A 21282-nucleotide genomic window follows, 5' to 3' on the forward strand; every position below is an offset into this window, starting at 1 on the left:
TTCTGAAATTCTGACATTTTTGCAGTTTACCCGAGTTGGAATCGGGCTTCCCTTGTTTCTCTCTTATTAACTGTTTTTATTTTTCCTCTTATCTTCTCCGTTGGTATGCATCTTTCAACTCTCCCTCTACCACTCTTCATCACATTCGCAAAAACTCTCTTGTATTTTTCTCTTTTATTTTTCCTCTATCATCTTCTCCGTTAACTTCAGGATATAGCTGCTTACAGTGTTGGTGTTCTTCTTAAAATCCAAGTGATTTTAAGCATTCAAAAACTGGTCCAAAGCAAAGATGATAGAGAATGATGATATCTATACAAGGGATGGGATGGTGGATATCAATAAGGAACCTGCAAACAAGAAGAAAACTGGGAATTGGAAAGCTTGTTGTTTCATTATTGGTATGATTCTAATCTTCAAATATTATCTATTCTGCTTCTTATTTTTGGTCTGCATTTGTTCAACTCTAAAGTTTCACCAGGAAATGAATGTTGTGAACGGTTGGCATACTATGGGATGGGTACCAATCTTGTCAACTATCTGAAACAACGTCTCAATCAGGGAAATGTGGCTGCATCCAATAATGTTACGAATTGGTCTGGAACCTGCTATATTTCACCGTTGATCGGAGCCTTTCTCGCCGATGCATATTTGGGAAGATACTGGACAATTGCTATTTTCTCCATCATCTACTTCTTTGTAAGTTTGTCATCGACACACAATTTTATCTTTTTCTAACATAGATTGATGATTATCTGTTTTTTAAGGGTATGACACTGTTAACATTGTCTTCTTCTGTTCCAGGACTAAAGCCATTGTGCAATGGAGAAGTTTGCCACCCAACACAAAGACAAGTCGCTGTCTTCTTTGTGGCCTTGTACTTGAACTTGATTGCTCTAGGTACTGGTGGGATTAAGACGTGTGTCTCGTCTTTTGGTGCTGATCGGTTCGATGTAACTGATGAGGTTGAGAGAAAAAAAAGAGCTCTTTTTTCAATTGGTTCTACTTCTCGATCAATATCAGAGCACTTATCGCTTATTCGGTTCTGGTATGGATACAAATGAATGTGGGGTGAGACTGGGGGTTTGGAATCTCGGCTGCTGTGATAGCTGTTGCGGTTATATTCTTCTTTGTCGGTAGTCAAACTTATCGCCTTCAAAAGCCCGGGAGAAGTCTGATTACAAGGATTTGTCAGGTTATTGTTGCATCCTCGAGAAAACTCGACGTCAAAGTTCCTGCAGATCAGTCTCTTCTTTACGAGATCACCAACGATGAATCCATTATTCAATGAAGCCGAAAGCTAGAGCACACAGATAAATTGAAGTATGTTGCTAATGCTCGACAAGCTTGCTTGTACTTTGTTTACATGGGCAACTGATTTCATCTTTTAAACTTATAGGTTCTTTGACAAGCCTGCAGTAATGACTCAAAATGACTATGCCGAAGATTCATTAAACCCATGGAGCCTGTGCACCGTGACTCAAGTCGAGAAGCTGAAATCAGTCATCACGTTGCTTTTGGTATGGGCATTAGGAATCATCTTCGCTACCGTTCACAGCCAAATGAACACTGTTTGTGTTGCAAGACATCTCTCTCCCTATTCGACACTCTCAGCATTATCTTCTGGGCACCTGTTTTTGACAAGGTGATCGTCCCATGTGCTAGAAAATTCACAGGCAATGAACGAGGTTTCACCACGCTCCAACGAATGGGGGTCGGCCTTGTCCTTTCTATCTTTGCAATGATCACTGCAGACATCTTGAAGGTGGTCCAGCTTCGAAGTCTATAAGAACAACTACTATGATCTCAAGACTATCCCCATGTCAATCTTCTGGTGGATTCCCCAATATTTTGTGGTCGGATGTGCTGAAGTTTTCACATTCTTCAGGCAGATAGAGTTTTTCTACGACCAGGCACCTGATGCAATGAGAAGCCTGTGCTCGGCTCTGTCACTAACAATGGTTGCACTAGGCAACTATCTGAGCACTGTGCTGGTTACCGCGGTGACAAAGATAATGACTCGGAACAGGAAGCTGGGATAGATTCCGAACAACTTGAACAGGGGTCATCTAAACTATTCCTTTTGGCTTCTAGTTATCCTCAGCCTGCACAACTTCTTAGCGTATCTGTGGATAGGAAGGTGGTATACATACAAAAAGGTAGCTGGACAGGCTTCAACAATAAATTAAGCCCAACATGTTTTGATTTGGAGATTTATTTCAGAAACTATTACAACATGTGAATCAAACAAGTTTCTTATGAATTCCATTATAACATATAGTTGTGCATGCCAATTAGTTTATATAAAGAAGGGTGGAAGTTGGTCGTATATCTTTGTCATGCTGCATGCAATGATTGGTGAGAAATAGCAACTTCATGAGCCCGCCCACTTCCATTAACAGTTCAAGACATACCAAATGCCAATGTGTTATTTCAAACATACTCTGACAACTCTGAGTGAGACAAACCAAACTCATCTATCACACATAATTTTGTTATCGGAATGCAACAATACTATACTAGGGTGTTTTCTTTTGTTTTGTTTTATCCAACCAACCAATCAAGCAAAGAATATATGATAGGCAATTCTGTGCTTTTACACAACAAATGCTGCAAGATTAGCAGCAACATTGAACCTAAGAAATTACCTAATGAATCTCAAATTCAGTACAACCTCAGTAAGCTCCTAACAATGAAATGTGCATGGCTTGCGCTGCTTTTGCTTGACCCACATCTCCTGCTGCCCCTCATCCGCGTCAAGTACAACCTTAACAGTCCATTATCGATGTTATTTGGCGAATACCTTGCACTCATGTACCTTGCACCGAAACTTCTCGAACTCCTCCAGCTTATGCTGCTATTGCTCCTCATAATCTTCGGATTAAAACCTCCTCGAGCATCTCTGTTCCTTTCCCCTCTCAACTCCAGCCAAGATTCTGAATAAGACCTCTCCACATCATTAGCTCTATTATACCTACCTTCACCCTCATCTTTGTTAACACTCCGCCTGTTAATAAACCCCAAGATGTTCTAAGCTTTACTCCACCTCCGCGACTTCTTAGACACCCCTTTCCAATCCCCATTCCCGTTCACAGACTCGAAGGTCTCGGAATAATCATCCCTCAAAGAATTTGAGTTAGAATCCCTATCCGGCACAACAATTTTAGGCACATTGAAGTAATCACCACGTGCAGGGGAAACCTTTGCCTTAGAAACCGATTTAATTTCACCAGTCTCGGCTACCACAGCTGCAGCAGTCTTCCAAATGGAACTCGACCTATCGAGACTCTTTCTTCTCCTAGAAGAAGAATCAGAGTAATAATTCCTTGTCTGAGCAGACCCTCCGTGAAGGGATTCGTCCTCGATAATGGAATTCATAGCCAGCGGATGATCGAAGGGATTTGAGTATCAAACCTCATAAAATTATGAACAGGAGCATCTTCCACAACGGAAACCATTGTGGGCATTCTCAGAAATGTTCTGCCAATCAAATACCCATCCAGGAAGCTCTTGGTTCATCGAAAGAAAATCGGGTTGTTGTTGTACTTCTTCTTCTTATATGATCTCTCTCTCATATGCGTACTTGGTTTCATTCTCGATTTGGCGGCCTTCATTGCTTTCAAAAACAGGACCTTGAACGACACTTGAAAAAGAAGCCAAATTTGGAGGTTCAGCTTCAAAATTTTCAGAAGACCTTCCGTTTCCTGCTTCTTCTTTTTTATGTGGGTTCCTCTCGGCGTCGTGATGAAAGAGTGACCAAAGCGTATTTCGAGCCCTAACGTCACAAGATTTTCTCTGAGGTTCAAAATCCCCTGAGAAACCCTCGTTCTTCGAGGCCGAGAAAGACTTCGTCCGTCTTAGCTCGGGAAAAAAACCCAGGTCGGTTACCACCTCCTCCGGAAGGCTTGAAAATGGCTTTAAGTGCGGTGGTAGCGGTGGAAGTAGTGGCAGCGATTGGAGGCTTCCGAGAAAAAGATGAAGCAGCAGAAGAAGTAGAAGAAGAGTCGAGAACATGGAGACGTTCGCAGAGGCATAAAGGGAAAAAGCTAGCAAAATGCTCTTCAGGGTGGCGATCACAAGAAGTAGATTGGCGGTGAGGCTGAGGCAGTTGTGGCGGCTGCGCTAATGCTGGAGGTGGTGGTGGCTCCACGTTGGGATTCATAACCGATAGCGGAATGGAATGAGTCTTCTGCTCATATTATTTAGCTTCAGGAAAGGGTAAAAAATGTGAGACGAAGATGGAATTTTGTTTTCCTGGATTAACTGTGTGAAAAGTGAAAACTTTTTGGTGCCAACGGACAGCGAGCCAAAAGAACAAGAGAGAAACGGTGAAAGAAATATTAAAAGAAAACAAAATATGGGTGTACAATTTGGACTCACCCACCACAAAACATTACTTTGACTCAGTAATCTGTTTAATTAAATTTTGAATTAACGAGTTACATTCTATGATTTAAATTGTTGTAATTTTTTAGTATGTTTTTTTAAAATTTAATTATAATTATTTATAATATAATATAAATATAAATTAATTTTACTTTTAATATTTTTTTAATTATATAAGATAAATATTTATATTTTTTTACACGTATAAATAAAATTTATAATATTATTTAATAAATAAATATGATCTAAAATTATAAAATACATTTATACTATAATGTTTAAAGAATGAATTGTTGAGAATAAAGTATTTGATAAGAATATAAAATAGACAATGAATCGATAGAAAGAAAAGATTTATTAAAACAATTATAGTTAAAATAACAAAAAGGATAAAATACAAAGTTGTGATAATAAATTACATAAAGAATTAACTTGTTATTAAATATAAGAATTGAAGTTACATAGGTATTATATAGTGGTACAATTTTGCAACATTTTGATAGCATTTATGTAATTTCCCTTGAAATTATGTAATTTTTAGATGTTTATGCTACAATTTTGCTCAAGTTGCAGGAGCAAAATGTGCCCGGTTCAGGTTGAGAGCTACTGAACTTGGAGTTGGTCAAGTAAACTGCCGACACAATACTAGAATTAAGCTGATGTTCTGTCTTCCCTAAAGCTCCATTGTTTATTTTCTGTTGTTTAATGGAGAACTGTAGATTTTGTGGTCTGATTCAGACCAGTAGCTTTGTCTCCTTCAAGCTTTATGCTGCGAGAATGAGCTTTCATTCATTTCTTTTAACATTGTTTTTTCATTTTTTATTTAAATGAGAAAAAAGAAAAGAACAAGGGGATTAACGCAGTCTCTCAGCAATTTTAACCCTAAAACAATAACATAATGATTAAACCCAAGATTATGGTAGGGCAAATATTGTAACTTTAATGGAGTTAGTCATGATTTTTTTGTTACCCTCCCTGTCTTGGATAATTCGGATCGACTCACGTTGCGCGCCTAGTTTGGTGGGTGAGTCTCACAACAATGGTTTTTTACATACACAAAGAGTCGAACTCGATACCTTAGTTAAGCGATAAAATTGTCATGATTTTATGTTGGTATTATGAATCACTAATTCATAATAATCCATTCATCCACCCGCTTATGATTCTCGTATAAACGGGGACACATTTTAAGCAGTGACCCAAGATGCCTAACTCCCTTATTTAAGGGCATGCAATGATCATTTTAATTAGATAGGTCAATTTTTAACCAAATTTCAAATTTTGACTCAGTTTGTTCCTGCTAATAATATGTCCAATTTGAATTGTTTCGAATTTAAAACCAATCCAAACTTAAAACGAATCGATGTTATCTGATTTTAGCAACTCAAACTTTAAATTTAAATGATCCAAATTCAAAACTTCTCAAATAAGATTCTAAAATGATTCGAGCTTGAAATTGTCCAAAATTAAAACCAACAGAGTTGACATGTTAAGGAGATGTAAAGCTCTCTTTTGAATAGGGATGTAAATGAATAGAGTTCGACGAACGGTTAATGTTCGTTTATTAAAGTAAATAAATAAGTATGAACAAAATTTTTATTTTCATTTAATAAACGAATGAATGCATAGGTGTGTTTGTTTAATTTATGTTCACGAACAAACTTGTTTACTTGTTTCTCCTTTTTCTTTTTATTATTTACAATTCTTTTAAAGTAATACGAGGAAATATTTATTTATCGAAAATCGTATCAACAACGTCATGTCAATTACAGACTGAACAAACACAGTCGCGACTATCATAAAATCTTATAATAATCTTCTAGTAGCAAAAGTACGAACAAATAAAGCAACGACGTATATAAACTGATCGCACCAACAACTCCAAGCACCAACCATAGAGGAGAAAAAACTTGAAGAATATCCAAAACGACAAACGGATAAGACGATCTCCCCTGAAAGGCAATCTCATCCATAAAAGCATGTTGAAATACATGCCAATAAGAAAAACCAAGAAATAAACATGTACTGGAAGTCCACAAACACCGGTAACCATGATATATTTTACTAGAAAAAGGGCCAAGAGAAAATATTAATATTAAACTATGATAAAATTAAAATTGAAAACTAATAAAAGTAAAAGGAAAAGGAAATAACGAAAATGGGAACAAAAAGGCAGAGAGATGTCGTGAACAACCACCACCACTGCCGCAAAGATCCCTTCTATTTGCTTGTAACTCTTGAACCGCTGCAGAGAATGAGCAGTTTTGGTAACTACCACAAAACGTTTTTCTAGAATTTTGAGAAAAGTAAAGGTGCGAGCATTAATTTTGTTTAGTATTATCATAAATATTTTAAATATTGGTGAAGGTAAAGAGTAAATTGAACATAATATGAACTTTTGAATTTAAATTGTAAAGCTTAAAGGACTTAACCACTAATGTTGTAATTTCACTATTTTTGTGACATACAAATAAAAAACTATAAAAGAATTTTGATGGCGGAACATTTAAAAAGAGTTTAATGATTATTAAAGTTAAACAAACATATTTGTGAAGACTAAATAAAATATTAACACCTTTAAAAAATAAATAAACAAACATAAATATGATATTAAAAATTTAAACGAATACAAATCAAATATGAATACTTTCAAAAATAAATAAATAAACATAAACACAATTTTATTGGTTCAAGTTCGATTTATTTATACCCTAACTTTTGAATAATGCAAAATAATGAAGAAAAATGGACGTTTAAACAGTGAGAAAAAGGATTGAATAATGCAAAGATCATAAACATGCGCATACAGTAATGAATTCCACAAATTTCGGTAAACCAATTATATGAAATGTTGTCTTAAGCCTAATATCATTATTGTTCATAATTACACCAACCATTTTCACATATAAAGCTGATTTATTCTCCTTCTGCTGTATACTTAGGCAATTACACCGAAAAATCACATTTTAACAATTTTAATTACATGTCAGACACCCTTTTATCTTTATTTATCTATATAACACTTTTTGCAGAAAGACGCGTCCTATGAAGTGTGCCTTATGCTGACATGGATACACACTGGCTAAGGCGCGGCCACTGGGGCGTGCCTTATGCCACGTAGGGGTATAGCGCTGTGCAAGGATCGCACCTTCCTGCAATTATGACATGCATAAAGCAAGACGCGGTGCATGAGTCGCGCCTTGCATAATTGCATCCGCACTTCTCGGGTTTAAAACATCGCCTCTCCGCTATAAATATCCCTCTCCCCCGTAAACTCTCTCACAACTCCCTCTCAACCGAGAAACTACTACAATAATCCTCTCAACCAGTAAAAAACATCCGGCAATCCTTTTATATTTGATTCAGAAGTCCGTTCGATCTTTCGTTATAAGGTAATTTTTTATAATATTTTTTATAATTATATATGATTATTTGGAAAAAAAATATTGTATTAATTATTTTCAATTAATTTTTATGGTTGTAAAATTGGAAAGTATGAGCATACGTCGAAATATTTTTGCTGATACGGTAATAATATAAAATTATATTATTTAAATTATTTACGTTTATGTGTAAAAATTTTATTGTGTTATATTTTCGTTCATATATTATTTATTTAATTAGGTTTGTTTCAGGTTTTTTTTTACAGATATAATATTGTCGCACTTTCAAACTCTAAGAATGACGTGAATTTCAACTATTGTTTATTATGATGGAGAAATTCGAGAAGATGCAACCGGCGTTGTTTTCGTATCAAATCATTATGTTAAAATATCCTTAAAGAGAAACATAACTCTTGAGGAGCTGATAACGAAGATTTTAAGAAATGTTCATGTTGGAAGTACTAGAAGAATTTCGTCGTTGCAGTATAGATTTCCAACATCATTGTTGCCATTAACTTATACAGCGTTCGAACTATCGAACAATAATGATGTTGAAATGATGGTTGATTCTTAAAGTAATTATTCAGACGCCGATACGGAGATGTATGCAAAGTTTGTTTAAGTGCGTGTTGTTCAGGGTCTGTCATTAAGCTCCCACTATGGGCTGGTTGAACAAGTTGATCAAGTTGACAGCCCGACTACAGTAATGTGTAAGATTTTAATGCCATAATGGGAAATATGCATCATGCTGCCGTCCAATCAACTTCAATGGGGAGACATTCATCAGTAACTCCTTACGATATGTACCGAGGTGGGTCCACGAACAATCTGTATGGCAACATCGCGTCCAGTTCAAGGGGAATGCATTCATCTGAAAATTTCTTTGACCTTAATATGGAGATGTCCTCGATACAACAATCTGTTCAATTTCCATTTGACACGATGGCTTCAAGCTCCAGGGGGAGGCATTCGACTGCGAGCTTTTTCGATCTCAATGTCGATATGCCTTCTAGTTCAAGGGGAAGGCGTACAAGTGGTAGGTTCTTCGACCTAAATGTGGAGAGCATGGAGGAACCATCAGCTCCACCAGAAGAACCGCTTTGTGAGCCAGGTGCAAATGGTGCTGAGACTGGACTATTCATTTACCCAGAATCACCGCAATTCAACTCCGATGATGTAGATGAAGTTCCCTCAAATGTGGCACAAACAGACACTCCAGCACACATGTATAAAGCTGATTATAGTGCAATGTACGGGCCAAAATTTGCGGATAAAATCAGTTTTTAAACATTAAAATGCATACATCTATGCCAACCTTCTGATCGATTGATAACCTGATTATTTCTAATTCATCAGGTAGATCCTGATGATTTTTCCTGTTAGTAGACCACCTATTCAAGAGAAAAAAATTTATACATTGGATAAAATGATTAATATACGAAATTAGTTTTGTAATTACCTCAATAGTAGCGGAAATACGGACGGGTTCTTCACAACATGACATAAAAAGGGCAAGCGATACCATGCCCAAGACTGCAGCAGAATGAGACATTCGCCGATAGCATTTTTCCTGTAGTCAGTCACTCGACACATCTCCCTATAGAGGAAAGCCAAAACTGTCGAGTCCCAACTCAGTGATCCGGCCAGATTAAGGTCACCAAGATGTCTCAACCACATACAGTGAACTTGGTTGCGCGATTTGTCCAACATCATCAACCCTCCTATTAGCTGCAGTATGCATGCCCGTGCATACATTTTAACTTCATCATCAGAGGCGTCCTCACTCAAATCCCGAAAATTTGCATCTAACCAATTTAACGGTATCTGACCACCGTTAAAATTTCGTGGGACACCTCTTAGATAATCCCAGCACAAAGTAATTCAGTTACCTTGCGCCATCCCTGAAATCACATCTCCATCCACCGGAAGCCCCAAGTACATAGAAACATCCTCAAGCGTAATCGTGCACTCTCCGCACGGAAAATGGAATGTGTGGGTCTCCGGCCTCCACCGCTCCACTAAAACATAAATCAAGTTTGGTTCTATCTTACAATGGCCTTCATATCTAGCTATGTGTCCGAATCTAGTCTCGACTAAATACGGCATGACATGGGTAGGTATCGCTAACTTAAGGTTCCTAATAAAATGATTTAATATACGGGCGCTTTCCTAAAATATAAATAATTACAAAAATTAATTTATAAACTAACAATCATGCATTAAATAAATAAATTATTACTAATAATTTAAATTAAATTAAAATGTAAAAATGTTATCGTATTAGTAAAATGTCGAGATATATGATTTCCATCCAAACGAAGTAGACCGCCTTCCATTTTATAACTGCAAAAAAAATTAATTAAATAAAATAGTTAAAAAATTAAATAGTTAAATAAAATACTAACAAAATATTAAACATAATAAAATATAACTTAAAGAGCTATGCGATAATATAAGAGTATTTGAGAGAAGTTGAGAGGATTTGGTGTGATGAAAGTAATTGAGAATGAATGTATTTATAGGGAGGGAATGAGAGTGTGAACGGGCGGGGTGATTGCGAAATTAAAGCAAAGACGCGATTCAGGGGCACGCCTTTTTGACACGTGTCAGAATTAAAGCAAAGACGCGGCCCATGCACCGCGCTATACCCCTACGTGGCATAAGGCGCGGCGGGTATCCATGTCCGCATAAGACGCGCTTCAGGGGGGGCGCCTTGCCCCACGTGGCGCCAGATCAGCGTAAGGCGCGCTTAAAGGGGGCGTCTTTCTGCAAAGGGTGTTAGATCAGTAAATAAAGATGACAATAATTAAATAGATAATTGTTATTTCTAAAATTTTAAGTTTAAATACGATATAATGTTAAATATTTTGAAATCATGATTGCTATATGTTAATAAAAAAGGGTGATGGGTGCATGTGTGTGACAATCAAAAGGAATGCAACCCAGCTGCCCATTTCTGCTCCCATATCCTATTCTTCATTACTTCTTTCATATATGCCTTTGTTTGTTTAATATCAAAATAGTTTTTCATGGAATTCAAGCTTCGAAATAACTTAGATGATCAAAACTTGGATCGTCATATAAAATTTGATATTTCATTTATTTTTTGGCATAACAATCATTTATATCTTTATCAATTCGATTATATTTTTCAGTTAAATTTGATTATCAAACTCTAATTTTAATTGAAATATTTATTAAACCGTTACTTTTTTATCGTGCTGATATGATAACTAGTATAGTAATCGACATGAATTTTATTATTGATATAACTTCATGTTAAAAAATGATTTTAAGATTATAAAAAAGAAAAATAAATTAATGTAAAATAATATAAGATAATATAAACCATTACATTAATAAAATAAAACATGTATATACTATTATAAAAATTATCACATGAAAAAGTTAATGAAAATAATCCTTCATGTTAAAACTGATAAAATTAACCAGAAACTGATAATCAAAATTAATAAAAAAAAGTTAATAAAAATTAAATTGATAACTAAATTTGCTATTATAATTTTGTTCTTGAGATACATTTTGTAGAAAGATAAAAATGTAAAGACAACTCACATATAAAACTCAATCCAATAATTGTTACATTAGACAGTTATTTTTACCAAGCTTTAGACATTTCCATGGTTTTTGTCTAATAAGGCCTCCTTGGTAGAGCTTGGATTGGAAATGATGAATCTAATCTTTAGCATTTAGATCACACACGAACTAGATGAATCATGAAAAGGACTTGAAATTCCGCGCGGAAATAAATATGGCTACTCGTTAGCTTTTTCTTAAAAAAAAATAAGAGGCATTTTTACTTAAATATCACCCGTACATCTAATAATTACCTGTAAGACACCCTTTGTCCTAATATTACTAATCTAGCACCCTATCTGACAAAGCGCGGATCGCCATCCACACCTTCGCTGGGTTCTATCCGAGCTGGCGCCACGTCAAGAAATCCACGCCTTCGCGGGATTTATGACACGTACGTAAGGCGCAGATAATGATCAACGTCTTTCCTTTAATAACCCAACCGTCCACATCCCACATTTATGGAATCCGTCTACCCTCTTCCCCCAAACACAACCTCCAAACGACATTTAAATCTTAAATTCTCTCATTCTTCTGAGTATCAATCTTTTTATTAAGAAAGTAAAATATTTTTATTGTATTATAATAAATCAATAATTTATTGTTTTATTAAATAGTTTTACCTTACAACAAAATAGAAGGAATTGATAAAAGCAAAAATAAGCAAGTAATTTTGATGTAGTGATGTTTGCATAGAGGGTTTCTTATTTATAGGAGAGGGGAGGGTTTCTTATTTATAGGAGAGGGGAGGGTTTAAAAGTTGAGTTGCTCGAGTGGTACCAATAATGGAAGGTGCGGCGTACATGTCAGAAATCCCGAGAAGACGCGGATGGCGATCCGCACCTTTCTTGACGTGGCGCCAGCTCGGACAGAACCCCGTGAAGGCGCGAATGGCGATATGCGCTTTGTCAGAAAGGGTGCTAGATCGGTAATATTATGAAAAATGGTGTCTGGCAAGTAATTATTAAGTGTACGGGTGATATTTCGATAAAAACGACGTATAATGATAGACAAACCTCACTCAAGATAGTATATGTTTAAAACTTTATTAATCAATTGACAATGCACATGTATCTTATAAATGCAGCTACTCGAATCCAGAATCTCTAAACAAAAGAATATTTTCTTTTATCATTTTTAATAGGTTTAAAATTGTTTAGTTTAATGAACACCAATAAGGGCTTGTTTGATATACTTTGGGGTTAAGATTATCTTTAATTAATTTTCCCCTCGATAATATTTTGATTCATTAAAATATGTATTACTTACTTGAGATAATTTTACGTACTATTAACTTGTTGTATTATAAAAGATTTTATATTAATCTTATAATTAATGAAATTATTAGATTATCAATAAGTTGATATTTAGTCTTTTATTGTTTTATTTGTAATTTCAAGTTTGAGTACACAGTGAATTAACGTGCATAATATATAAGTAAATAAGTTCAAATAAATTACAATCATGATTTAAAGTTATTATAATAAGGATACAAAATTATTAAATAAATTATCTCTCGTTTTTCTAAATTCTAATTCATAATTTTAAAAGACACTAGAACGAATTCATTATGTCAAAGTGCCTAAGTAAACTATTTTTCTATTTTATTATCATTATTTTAAAATATGCGGATAATTGTAGTAAAGTGCGTAGAATAGTTCAAAAGAATCTCATATTATTTATAAAAGTTTCATTAGTTTTGGTTTAAATATAAACATTTGTTATTGGGCCTAAAGTGCAGATAGATCCCAACTGATCTATTTTCTCTTTGTGCGTGAATAAAAGAGGCTCCGTCTGTTTTTATTTTTCTTAATTTTAATTTTAATTTTTCTAACTCGTCGAGTAATCTTATCTGAAAGTCATTTGAAAGTTGTGTGAGATAACTAAGTTGGTCAAAGCATGAGATTCAGAGTTTTAACCAAATTAGATTCATCCTTTGATCTAGACCAATTCAGTTTTTTTTTTATTAAATTAGATTCATTTATCGATGTTAACAGAAAAAAATACTTTTGCTAAAGTTTAGAATTGACGTTGTACATTGAAATATATTATTAATTTAATACAATGATATATACTACTAATTAAATTGCTTTTGTTAAATAAATATTAGAAATTATAATGACATATCCTTATGATTTAGTTTTGATTTTGATGGGAATATAATAAAATCATATTTTTTTATTAAAAATTATTTTTTAAAATTATTTGTTTGGGATAAAAACGCTTGGTTTATATAGGCTTGTAATTACATCTCAACAACCATAAAAAACCAACCGCCTTTTATTAATCTAAATTTTAAATCAGAAAAATGAATTGATCCATCTTGGAGGCAACAAATAATTTGTTTAAGATCTTTTAAAAGGATTTGGAAAAAAATATATAATTCTGGTAATTATATGTAATACGATACTTACTTTTTTAGTATAATTTGACATTTAACTTTTAATGTAATTGTATACATATTTTTTCTAGTGTACTTTGATATTTATTTTTTTAATGTAGTATATACTTATTTTTTTAAACTTATTTGGATAGAATTGATCTCTAACCTTAGATTTGCCTTTCACGGATGATACTCAATGCTTACGAGATTTTTGAATAAACTCGGGATGTGATGTCTCAGTGTGTATTCCCATTGAAGGGTCTCAACACTTGGGGATGTTTTTAGTTACCATAGTCGAAGTTTTGGTTTTGTGTATATTTTTACGTGGAGAACTCTCCATATTTTCTGGGGATTGTATTTAGACGAATTTTAACTTCAGCCTCATGTCTATTATATGCAGAGGGTGCTTGACATTTTGAGGAAATTTTAAGTTGATTTGTCCGAGGCTTTTCTCTGGTCAGATGTATTAATCAGCAAAGGGCCGGTCTTCAACAGTTTTAATGTAGTATTCTTTGTGTTTCATAGGTGGACTGGCTTTCTTGTCTCTAATAGAGGTGTATGCATGCATCTGATTCGGTCAGTGATAGTGTTTTGATGTAATGTTTACGAGAGGCGTCTCTACGTAATATTAGAAGGTGATTCATCGCCCTCAAAGGTACTTCCAGCTTAATGTGCTTGAACTTCTTTCCCATAGTAAAGATAATTTGGAGGCTCATGTCCCCTTATTATGGCAAAGGTATCATTATTTGTATGACAAGAAGAAATTCCCTGTTAATTCAGTAAAGGCATCCCATATTTTCCAGATATTTAACGAATTATAAGATAACCCCTCCCGATATAAAATCATGAGTGTTAGGGAGGTAGCTTGACGCTTTCCAGGTTATTTTTATGGCGTGATTGTAAATATAACTACCTCTAGACCTTAAAGTCAGAGGAGAGTAGGTTGTACCGCCAACAACAATAAAATTAAAATTAAAATAAATTGGAGGGAACCGGCAAATCCCAGTACCAACTACCAAGTAAAACACCGGGGGGGGGGGGTTGTTGGAGAAACCGGGGTTGGCAGCAAATACATTTTGTGCACCACGTGTTACCATGATGTAAGTGATTAAAATATTATAATATATAATATAAGTGACCAAGACGTTACTTATTAAAATTAGATGACGAAAAAAGAACACTTATAGAACGAAAGCGACAATTTTAATAGGTTACCTAAAATTATATTTAACGCGTCATATAAATTTATAAAAAGAAATAATTTTGATAGGCTGCCCGTCGCTTGTAGCAAACCCACACACCTCTCAAAGTCAAACGTTGTTTTTCCTTTTTAATTCAAAGATCTTCAGCAATGAAATTTGTAATAAAAAAATCGTATTATATATTTATAAGAAATTGTTTTAAAGTTTTAACGAGTTCCTATATTTAACAATTTTCCTATTTATTTTCTCTCCGACCACCAATGGCTACTGGATCTCTGTTACTCCATTCTTCTTCTTCTTCTTCTTGCACTAAATCTTGTTGTACTTTGAGCATTCCTCAATTACGTGGGGCCAAATCTAGGACACCCAACCTCGGTTTCACCGTACACTTGGCTTCGGAAAGCAGGCCAAATGGGAGAGCTTGGGGTTGAAATCAAGAAGAAGACCGAATGATTCGGTTTCGAAGAACGGGGTGGTGCGGTGTGCGGCGGAGGGGATAGAAAGAAGGGTATTGGTCCCCGTGAATCCGCCCTGAGGATACCGGAAAGGTTCAAGGTGGTGTGTTTAATGGCTTGTGTTATGTGTTTATGTAATGCTGATCGAGTTGTGATGTCGGTTGCCGTTGTTCCGCTCGCCGATAAGCTTGGTTGGTCCAGTTCTTTCCTCGGCATTGTTCAGGTAAATTCAAAATCATCTCTTTTTTGATTGATGAAAAATTTTAATTTTGTTTAATGAAAAAATAAGAATGAAAAAGCAGAAGATGGTTGGTAGGTGAGAAAATTTGGCGGTTGTTGAGAAACTGTGGGATGCTGTGTTCAACCTTCAACAACCATACCAAATATTGGTCAAATTCTGATTTTAGTCCCGTATTATTAGCCAAAGTTGGTCAGATTCTGATTTTGGACCCTATAGTATACTAAACTTTGGGATTCAGTCTATTGATTTGGAGTTCGGAGTTGGATCTAGTCCACTATTTCTTGAGTATATATAGTTTGATATCGTAATTTGTTTTTAACTTTAAAGTTTAAATTTGATACTAAAATTATTTTATTTAATTAGATATTTAAACTTGTCTTTAAAAGTAAATTTGGTGCATAAATTTTATGATATATTTTAATATTTAAATTTGGTTACAAGATTTAATTTGATATTTAACTTTTTTTATTCAATTATATATATAAATTTGAGTTCTTAGTTTAAATTAGTACATGAATTTAGTTTTTGTCTAAATTTGCACTTAATCTTTTAAACCAATAAACCCCATTTAGACATGTAATTGGACAAAAATAAGTTTTAAGTACCAAATTAACCATTGGCATTAAACTTTATATATAATTGAAAAAAAATTAGATGTTGAATTGAACCTTGAAAATAAATTTAGCTACTAAAATGTATATTTACTCTTATTTTTTTATATAATACATTTTAATAAATCGTCATTATTTATATGTATTGGGTTCACTTATGAATTATGATAGTCAAACTTATAAATGATAATCAGGCATGTATTGGATACTAATGGATTAAAAAAAGGAGTTTGACCTACTATTTTTGGCATGATTTAATAGTTAACATTTTAAAATAAAATGCTGATATAATTTGTCTCCCCCAACAATAAAGAAACGAATCTATATTAGCAAGATATCTAGATAGGGAAGTTTCAATAAAAAAAGTAAATTAATAATCTAATTGGAATAATAAATATTATAAAATTACAATAAATCTCAACCCATCAAGTCTCAATGATTAAATGAAATATTATTCTCATTATAGATTCCGGGTTCAAGCAACTCCGTCTGCAGGGTCTATACGGGATCTTAAATGGGCTGTTTGATTTAAACTATGAACCAAGCCCGTACACATGCAATGAAAACATGTTTCTTGTTTACCGGTAAATGCTTACGAGTATGTTTTGAATTGGTTGAAGTCATCTTTCCTATGGGGATACATATTCTCTTCTGTGATTGGAGGAGCTTTGGTGGACAAATATGGAGGCAAAAGAGTGATGGCATGGGGTGTTGCCTTGTGGTCTTTGGCCACACTTCTCACTCCATGGGCTGCTAATCACTCCACCATCGCTCTCTTGGCGATTCGTGCCTTCTTCGGTCTAGCTGAAGGCGTTGCCCTTCCTTCCATGAGCACCATCTTATCAAGGTAATACCTCCATCATACTTCATATAAATTTATAGCAAACTGAACCCTGATGGACCAACAAAATGTGTTGTTTAGATGGTTTCCAGGACACGAAAGAGCTAGTGCAGTCGGGATTTCGATGGCAGGATTCCATCTCGGAAACGTTGTGGGTTTAATTTTGACACCAATCATGTTGTCAACCATTGGCATCACCGCGCCTTTCGTTCTCTTTTCGTCTCTCGGGCTGCTATGGTTGTCATCATGGGTATATAAGGTTACAAGTGATCCTAAAGATAGTTCATTCATCAGCAAATCCGAGCTAAGATCGATCCAGGCTGGGAAAAATGATCCTCCTACAACTACTGCCGACCTTCCACCTATAGGTCTCCTCTTTTCAAAGCTACCAACATGGGCAATCGTATTTGCTAATGTAACCAACAATTGGGTGAGTCTTTTCATCATATCGGAAACGCCTCATCGGCTTCATGGTTCTGTTTAACGACATAATAAAAGGTGCACTTTTCTTGTTTCAGGGATACTTTGTTGTCCTCTCATGGATGCCAGTTTATTTCAAGACTGTGAGTAGCTTTCTCATCGACTATTTTTATTTTTTAGCATCCGTGTTTGTATAATGAATTTTTCCCCAATGGACGAATGCAGGTGTTTAATGTGAACTTGAAACAAGCAGCATGGTTTAGTGCAGTTCCATGGGGGACAATGGCTGTTTCGGGTTACATCGCAGGAGCGATATCGGATTCTCTAATCAAGGCCGGATACTGTATAACATCGGTTCGAAAGATCATGCAGGTACACACACTCAAAGCTATTTAACATCTTACTTCCTTTGAAAATGTATACTGTTGATGTGCAAACTGTAAATGTAACAGTCTATAGGGTTCATCGGCCCCGGGGTGTCATTGCTCTGCTTGAATTTCGCAAAGTCACCAGAAATCGCTGCCGTATTGATGACAGCAGCCCTGAGCTTGAGTTCTTTCAGCCAGGCTGGTTTTCTTCTCAACATGCAAGTAAGTTCCATTTTTGTCCACACCAATAAATTTATCAGAAAGAATGGATTGGGCATCAAACTAAGTGTTGTTTATTTCACCAGGACATTGCACCTCAATATGCAGGATTTCTCCATGGTATGTCATAGCCAATTCTATGTAATAATAAGGCAATGATTGTGTTCATATTTGTAGTAACATGTTGTTAACGGGAATTCGGGGAACAGGCATATCAAATTCAGCAGGGACACTGGCTGCCATAATCAGCACCATCGGAACCGGCTATTTCGTACAGTGGTTAGGATCTTTTCAAGCATTCCTCTCCGTCACAGCCTGCCTCTATTTCATTACAGCCATCTTTTGGAATCTCTTTGCAACTGGGGAGCGAGTTTTCTAGTATTATCGATAGATATAAATAGATAACTGAGATTAAAATTTTGTACATTCATATCGTTTTTTAGACATAAAAATCTCAAACATCTATTTACGTCGACACAATTATACTAAATCAACGTAAAATTAAAAAAATTTATGTAGGGTGAGTGGATTTTCCTTTTATATGTATGATTTAGTATAGTTGTGTTTGCTTGTTGCAAAAGCAGTGTATTTTATTTTGATTTACATCATTCTTTGTTGTCTTGATGTATTAGAATGAATAAAGGATCTGTAAGAATTTATTTCTCTACAGGTTGCTAATTGATTTGTTCCCATGTTATTAGGATTGATTTGTATGAAACTCACTTAAAATTAATGAAATTAAATAAAAAATTATCATTTTTAAGGATTTTACTTTCTTGAATTTGAGAATTCTTGGATGTTTGTTAAAAAATCCAACAGGTTATAAACATTAGATTGAGAGGACATAAATATAAAATCAATTAAACTAAATTAAAAAATCCATAAATTTTAAGGGTTTGAGGGGTTTTCTTGAATTTGAGGATTTTGGAATGTTTGTTAAAAAGTCAACAGATTATAAACATTAGCACGTATAACTTTTAGATAGTTTGCCGACGTTTGAGAAGATATACAATATATTTTAAAATTAGCTTCATCGAACGACTATCGTAGGAAATTGGAGTATTAACATGTCAAAACTTTAGATAAATTTTCGTTGTTTGAGTAAATTTCGTGAAAAATTAATCCAATAAAAAAGAAAGATTAAAATGTAAACATTTTAATATCAACCTTTCCACAAATAATAACAGGTGATAAGCAATCAATGACAATAAAAAAGTTCAATATCTAAAATTAAAAAAAAGAACTAAAAAATAAAATTATAATATAAGAAGTTGAAAGAAAAAAATATATCAACAATTGACGATTAAAACTATATCGTTGGGACAAACTATACAAAAGTTTAGAGAAAAAGAATAAATTACAAATTTATTAATTGAATTTTATTCTCTCTTATTTTATTTATTTAAATTTATATATTAAATATTTTCAATTTACTCCTTTAACTTTATATATTAAATTTTTATGATCACTTAATCATTTTTTCTCTAATAATCTCATGACATGATATTTTAAATTATTTTTTTTTCAATTGTTGGACTTTTCTACTTTCCATATTTCGATTTTTTTCTTTCAATTTCTTTTCTTCTTTTTTTTTCAAACTATCTTATGCAACACAATTGAATCATCGCTCTTAACTAATACAATTTCATTTTTAAGAAAATAAAATAATCATAATTGTTTTCTCTTAATTAGGATTTTTTTAAATATAATAATATTTTAGTTTTTTAAATAAAATTATTAAATTATCAAAATATGATACTTGTCATTTAACATGATTATTTAACGGAAAAATAAAAAAATTATTAAATTATTAAATAAATAATATAATAAAGATTGTAACGTTAGATATTTAATTTAAAGAAAAAAATAAGTTTTGAGATTTTTTTTTATATTAAGCCTCTTTAAATTAATGTTTGTAAATTGAATATTTAAGTGAGAAAGACGCATGCTATCAGCTAAAAAGGGCATATAATTGTTGCAGAAAGAGCCTCCAAACCTACTTTGATTCCCCCCACCTCCATAGACAACGATTGTTCACCTTTTTCCCAACTCTCTTACACCTTTACTTTCTTAATTACATCAATCCACCAAAGTTTCGCCCTTTTATGACAGGGAGTGACAGGTTCCTCTAATCTAAAACAACCCCATCATTTTTCCCTCGATTTGGATTTGGGAAATCCCAGCCAAACTCTGTTTTTCTTCAACTAGTTGTTGATTTTTATCCAAAACCCACCAGTCAAATTAAGGCATGTGAGTCTTAATATACGATTAAAGAAAAATATTATCGAAAATATTATTATTTTTTTAACATTTTCAATAAAACGCTATTTAAAATATTATTTTTTTATCGAAAATGTTAATATTGTGCGCTATCTAAAATATTTAACATTTTCGATAAAATACTATCTAAAACGTTATTTTTTACCGGAAATATTAATATTAAGTTCTACCGAAAATTAATTAACGAAAAAAATATTTTTGATAAAAAAATAATGTTTTAAGTAATAATAATGTTTCCGGTAAGACATTTACTTAGTCGTATATTAAGGCTGCAGAACAACCTAACCAATTCAAGATTGGATATTTCTTGGCTTAATTTATTGTAAAGTTTCTTTTTTGTTCCTGACCAGGTGATTCAAGGTATCAACTTTCTCGATTGGCTTCTCAAGGAGATGAATTTCAGGAGCTTGGAGGAGTTTTGGGCCTATTATGTGAATCAGCACTCCAAACGATCAACAAGACGCTGCACTTTAGCGGCACGCTCGAGTATTGTGTTGTTTATATATTCTTTGTTGTTCAACTGGTGGTTCTTGGTGTTTGTGCCGATAGGTTTGCCTGGTGCAGTCATTTCTTTGTGGAAGGGAATGTCCCTGCCACTTTGGGCATCCGGTTTTGTCCTTTTTGGGTGATTTCAGGATGTTTGGATTGATGCTTACTGGGAAAATGGATAGGGAGATCAAGAGGCTTGGAAAGAGACCTATATTACACTGCTTCTAAAGGCTTCTTATGTAAAAACCTTTTTAATTCACATGATACAATTACTTGTATTTTTCATCTGTTTGCTAGGGATGCTGTGAGCAATAGTTAAAACTCTTCTTGCTGCAGAAAATGTTTAATTCACTTCTCTTGAGTTTATGATGAATAATTGAGTAGAATTCATTGTTGGTGTAGACACAATT

General features: G+C 34.0%; 1 protein-coding gene and 3 pseudogenes across 1 annotated transcript; 3 read left to right on the plus strand and 1 right to left on the minus strand.

Moving 5' to 3' along the window:
* Positions 1 to 223: 223 nt before the first annotated feature.
* Positions 224 to 15981, plus strand: LOC120146911 (annotated as a pseudogene).
* Positions 2626 to 4234, minus strand: LOC120146836 (annotated as a pseudogene).
* Positions 15184 to 18514, plus strand: LOC120146912 (probable anion transporter 3, chloroplastic). The gene is given in 10 exon segments (XM_039160391.1): positions 15184 to 15328; positions 15331 to 15463; positions 15466 to 15626; positions 16876 to 17102; positions 17178 to 17526; positions 17615 to 17659; positions 17742 to 17888; positions 17969 to 18106; positions 18190 to 18223; positions 18313 to 18514. Coding segments are annotated over 10 exon segments (1524 nt in total). The 5' UTR covers positions 15184 to 15208; the 3' UTR covers positions 18483 to 18514.
* A 1806-nt stretch (positions 18515 to 20320) lies between these two features.
* On the plus strand, positions 20321 to 21263 carry LOC120146755 (annotated as a pseudogene).
* Positions 21264 to 21282: the final 19 nt, after the last annotated feature.

Source organism: Hibiscus syriacus, unplaced genomic scaffold (assembly GCF_006381635.1).
Source record: "Hibiscus syriacus cultivar Baekdansim isolate YM2019G1 unplaced genomic scaffold, ASM638163v2 tig00110931_pilon, whole genome shotgun sequence".
NCBI lineage: Eukaryota > Viridiplantae > Streptophyta > Magnoliopsida > Malvales > Malvaceae > Hibiscus > Hibiscus syriacus.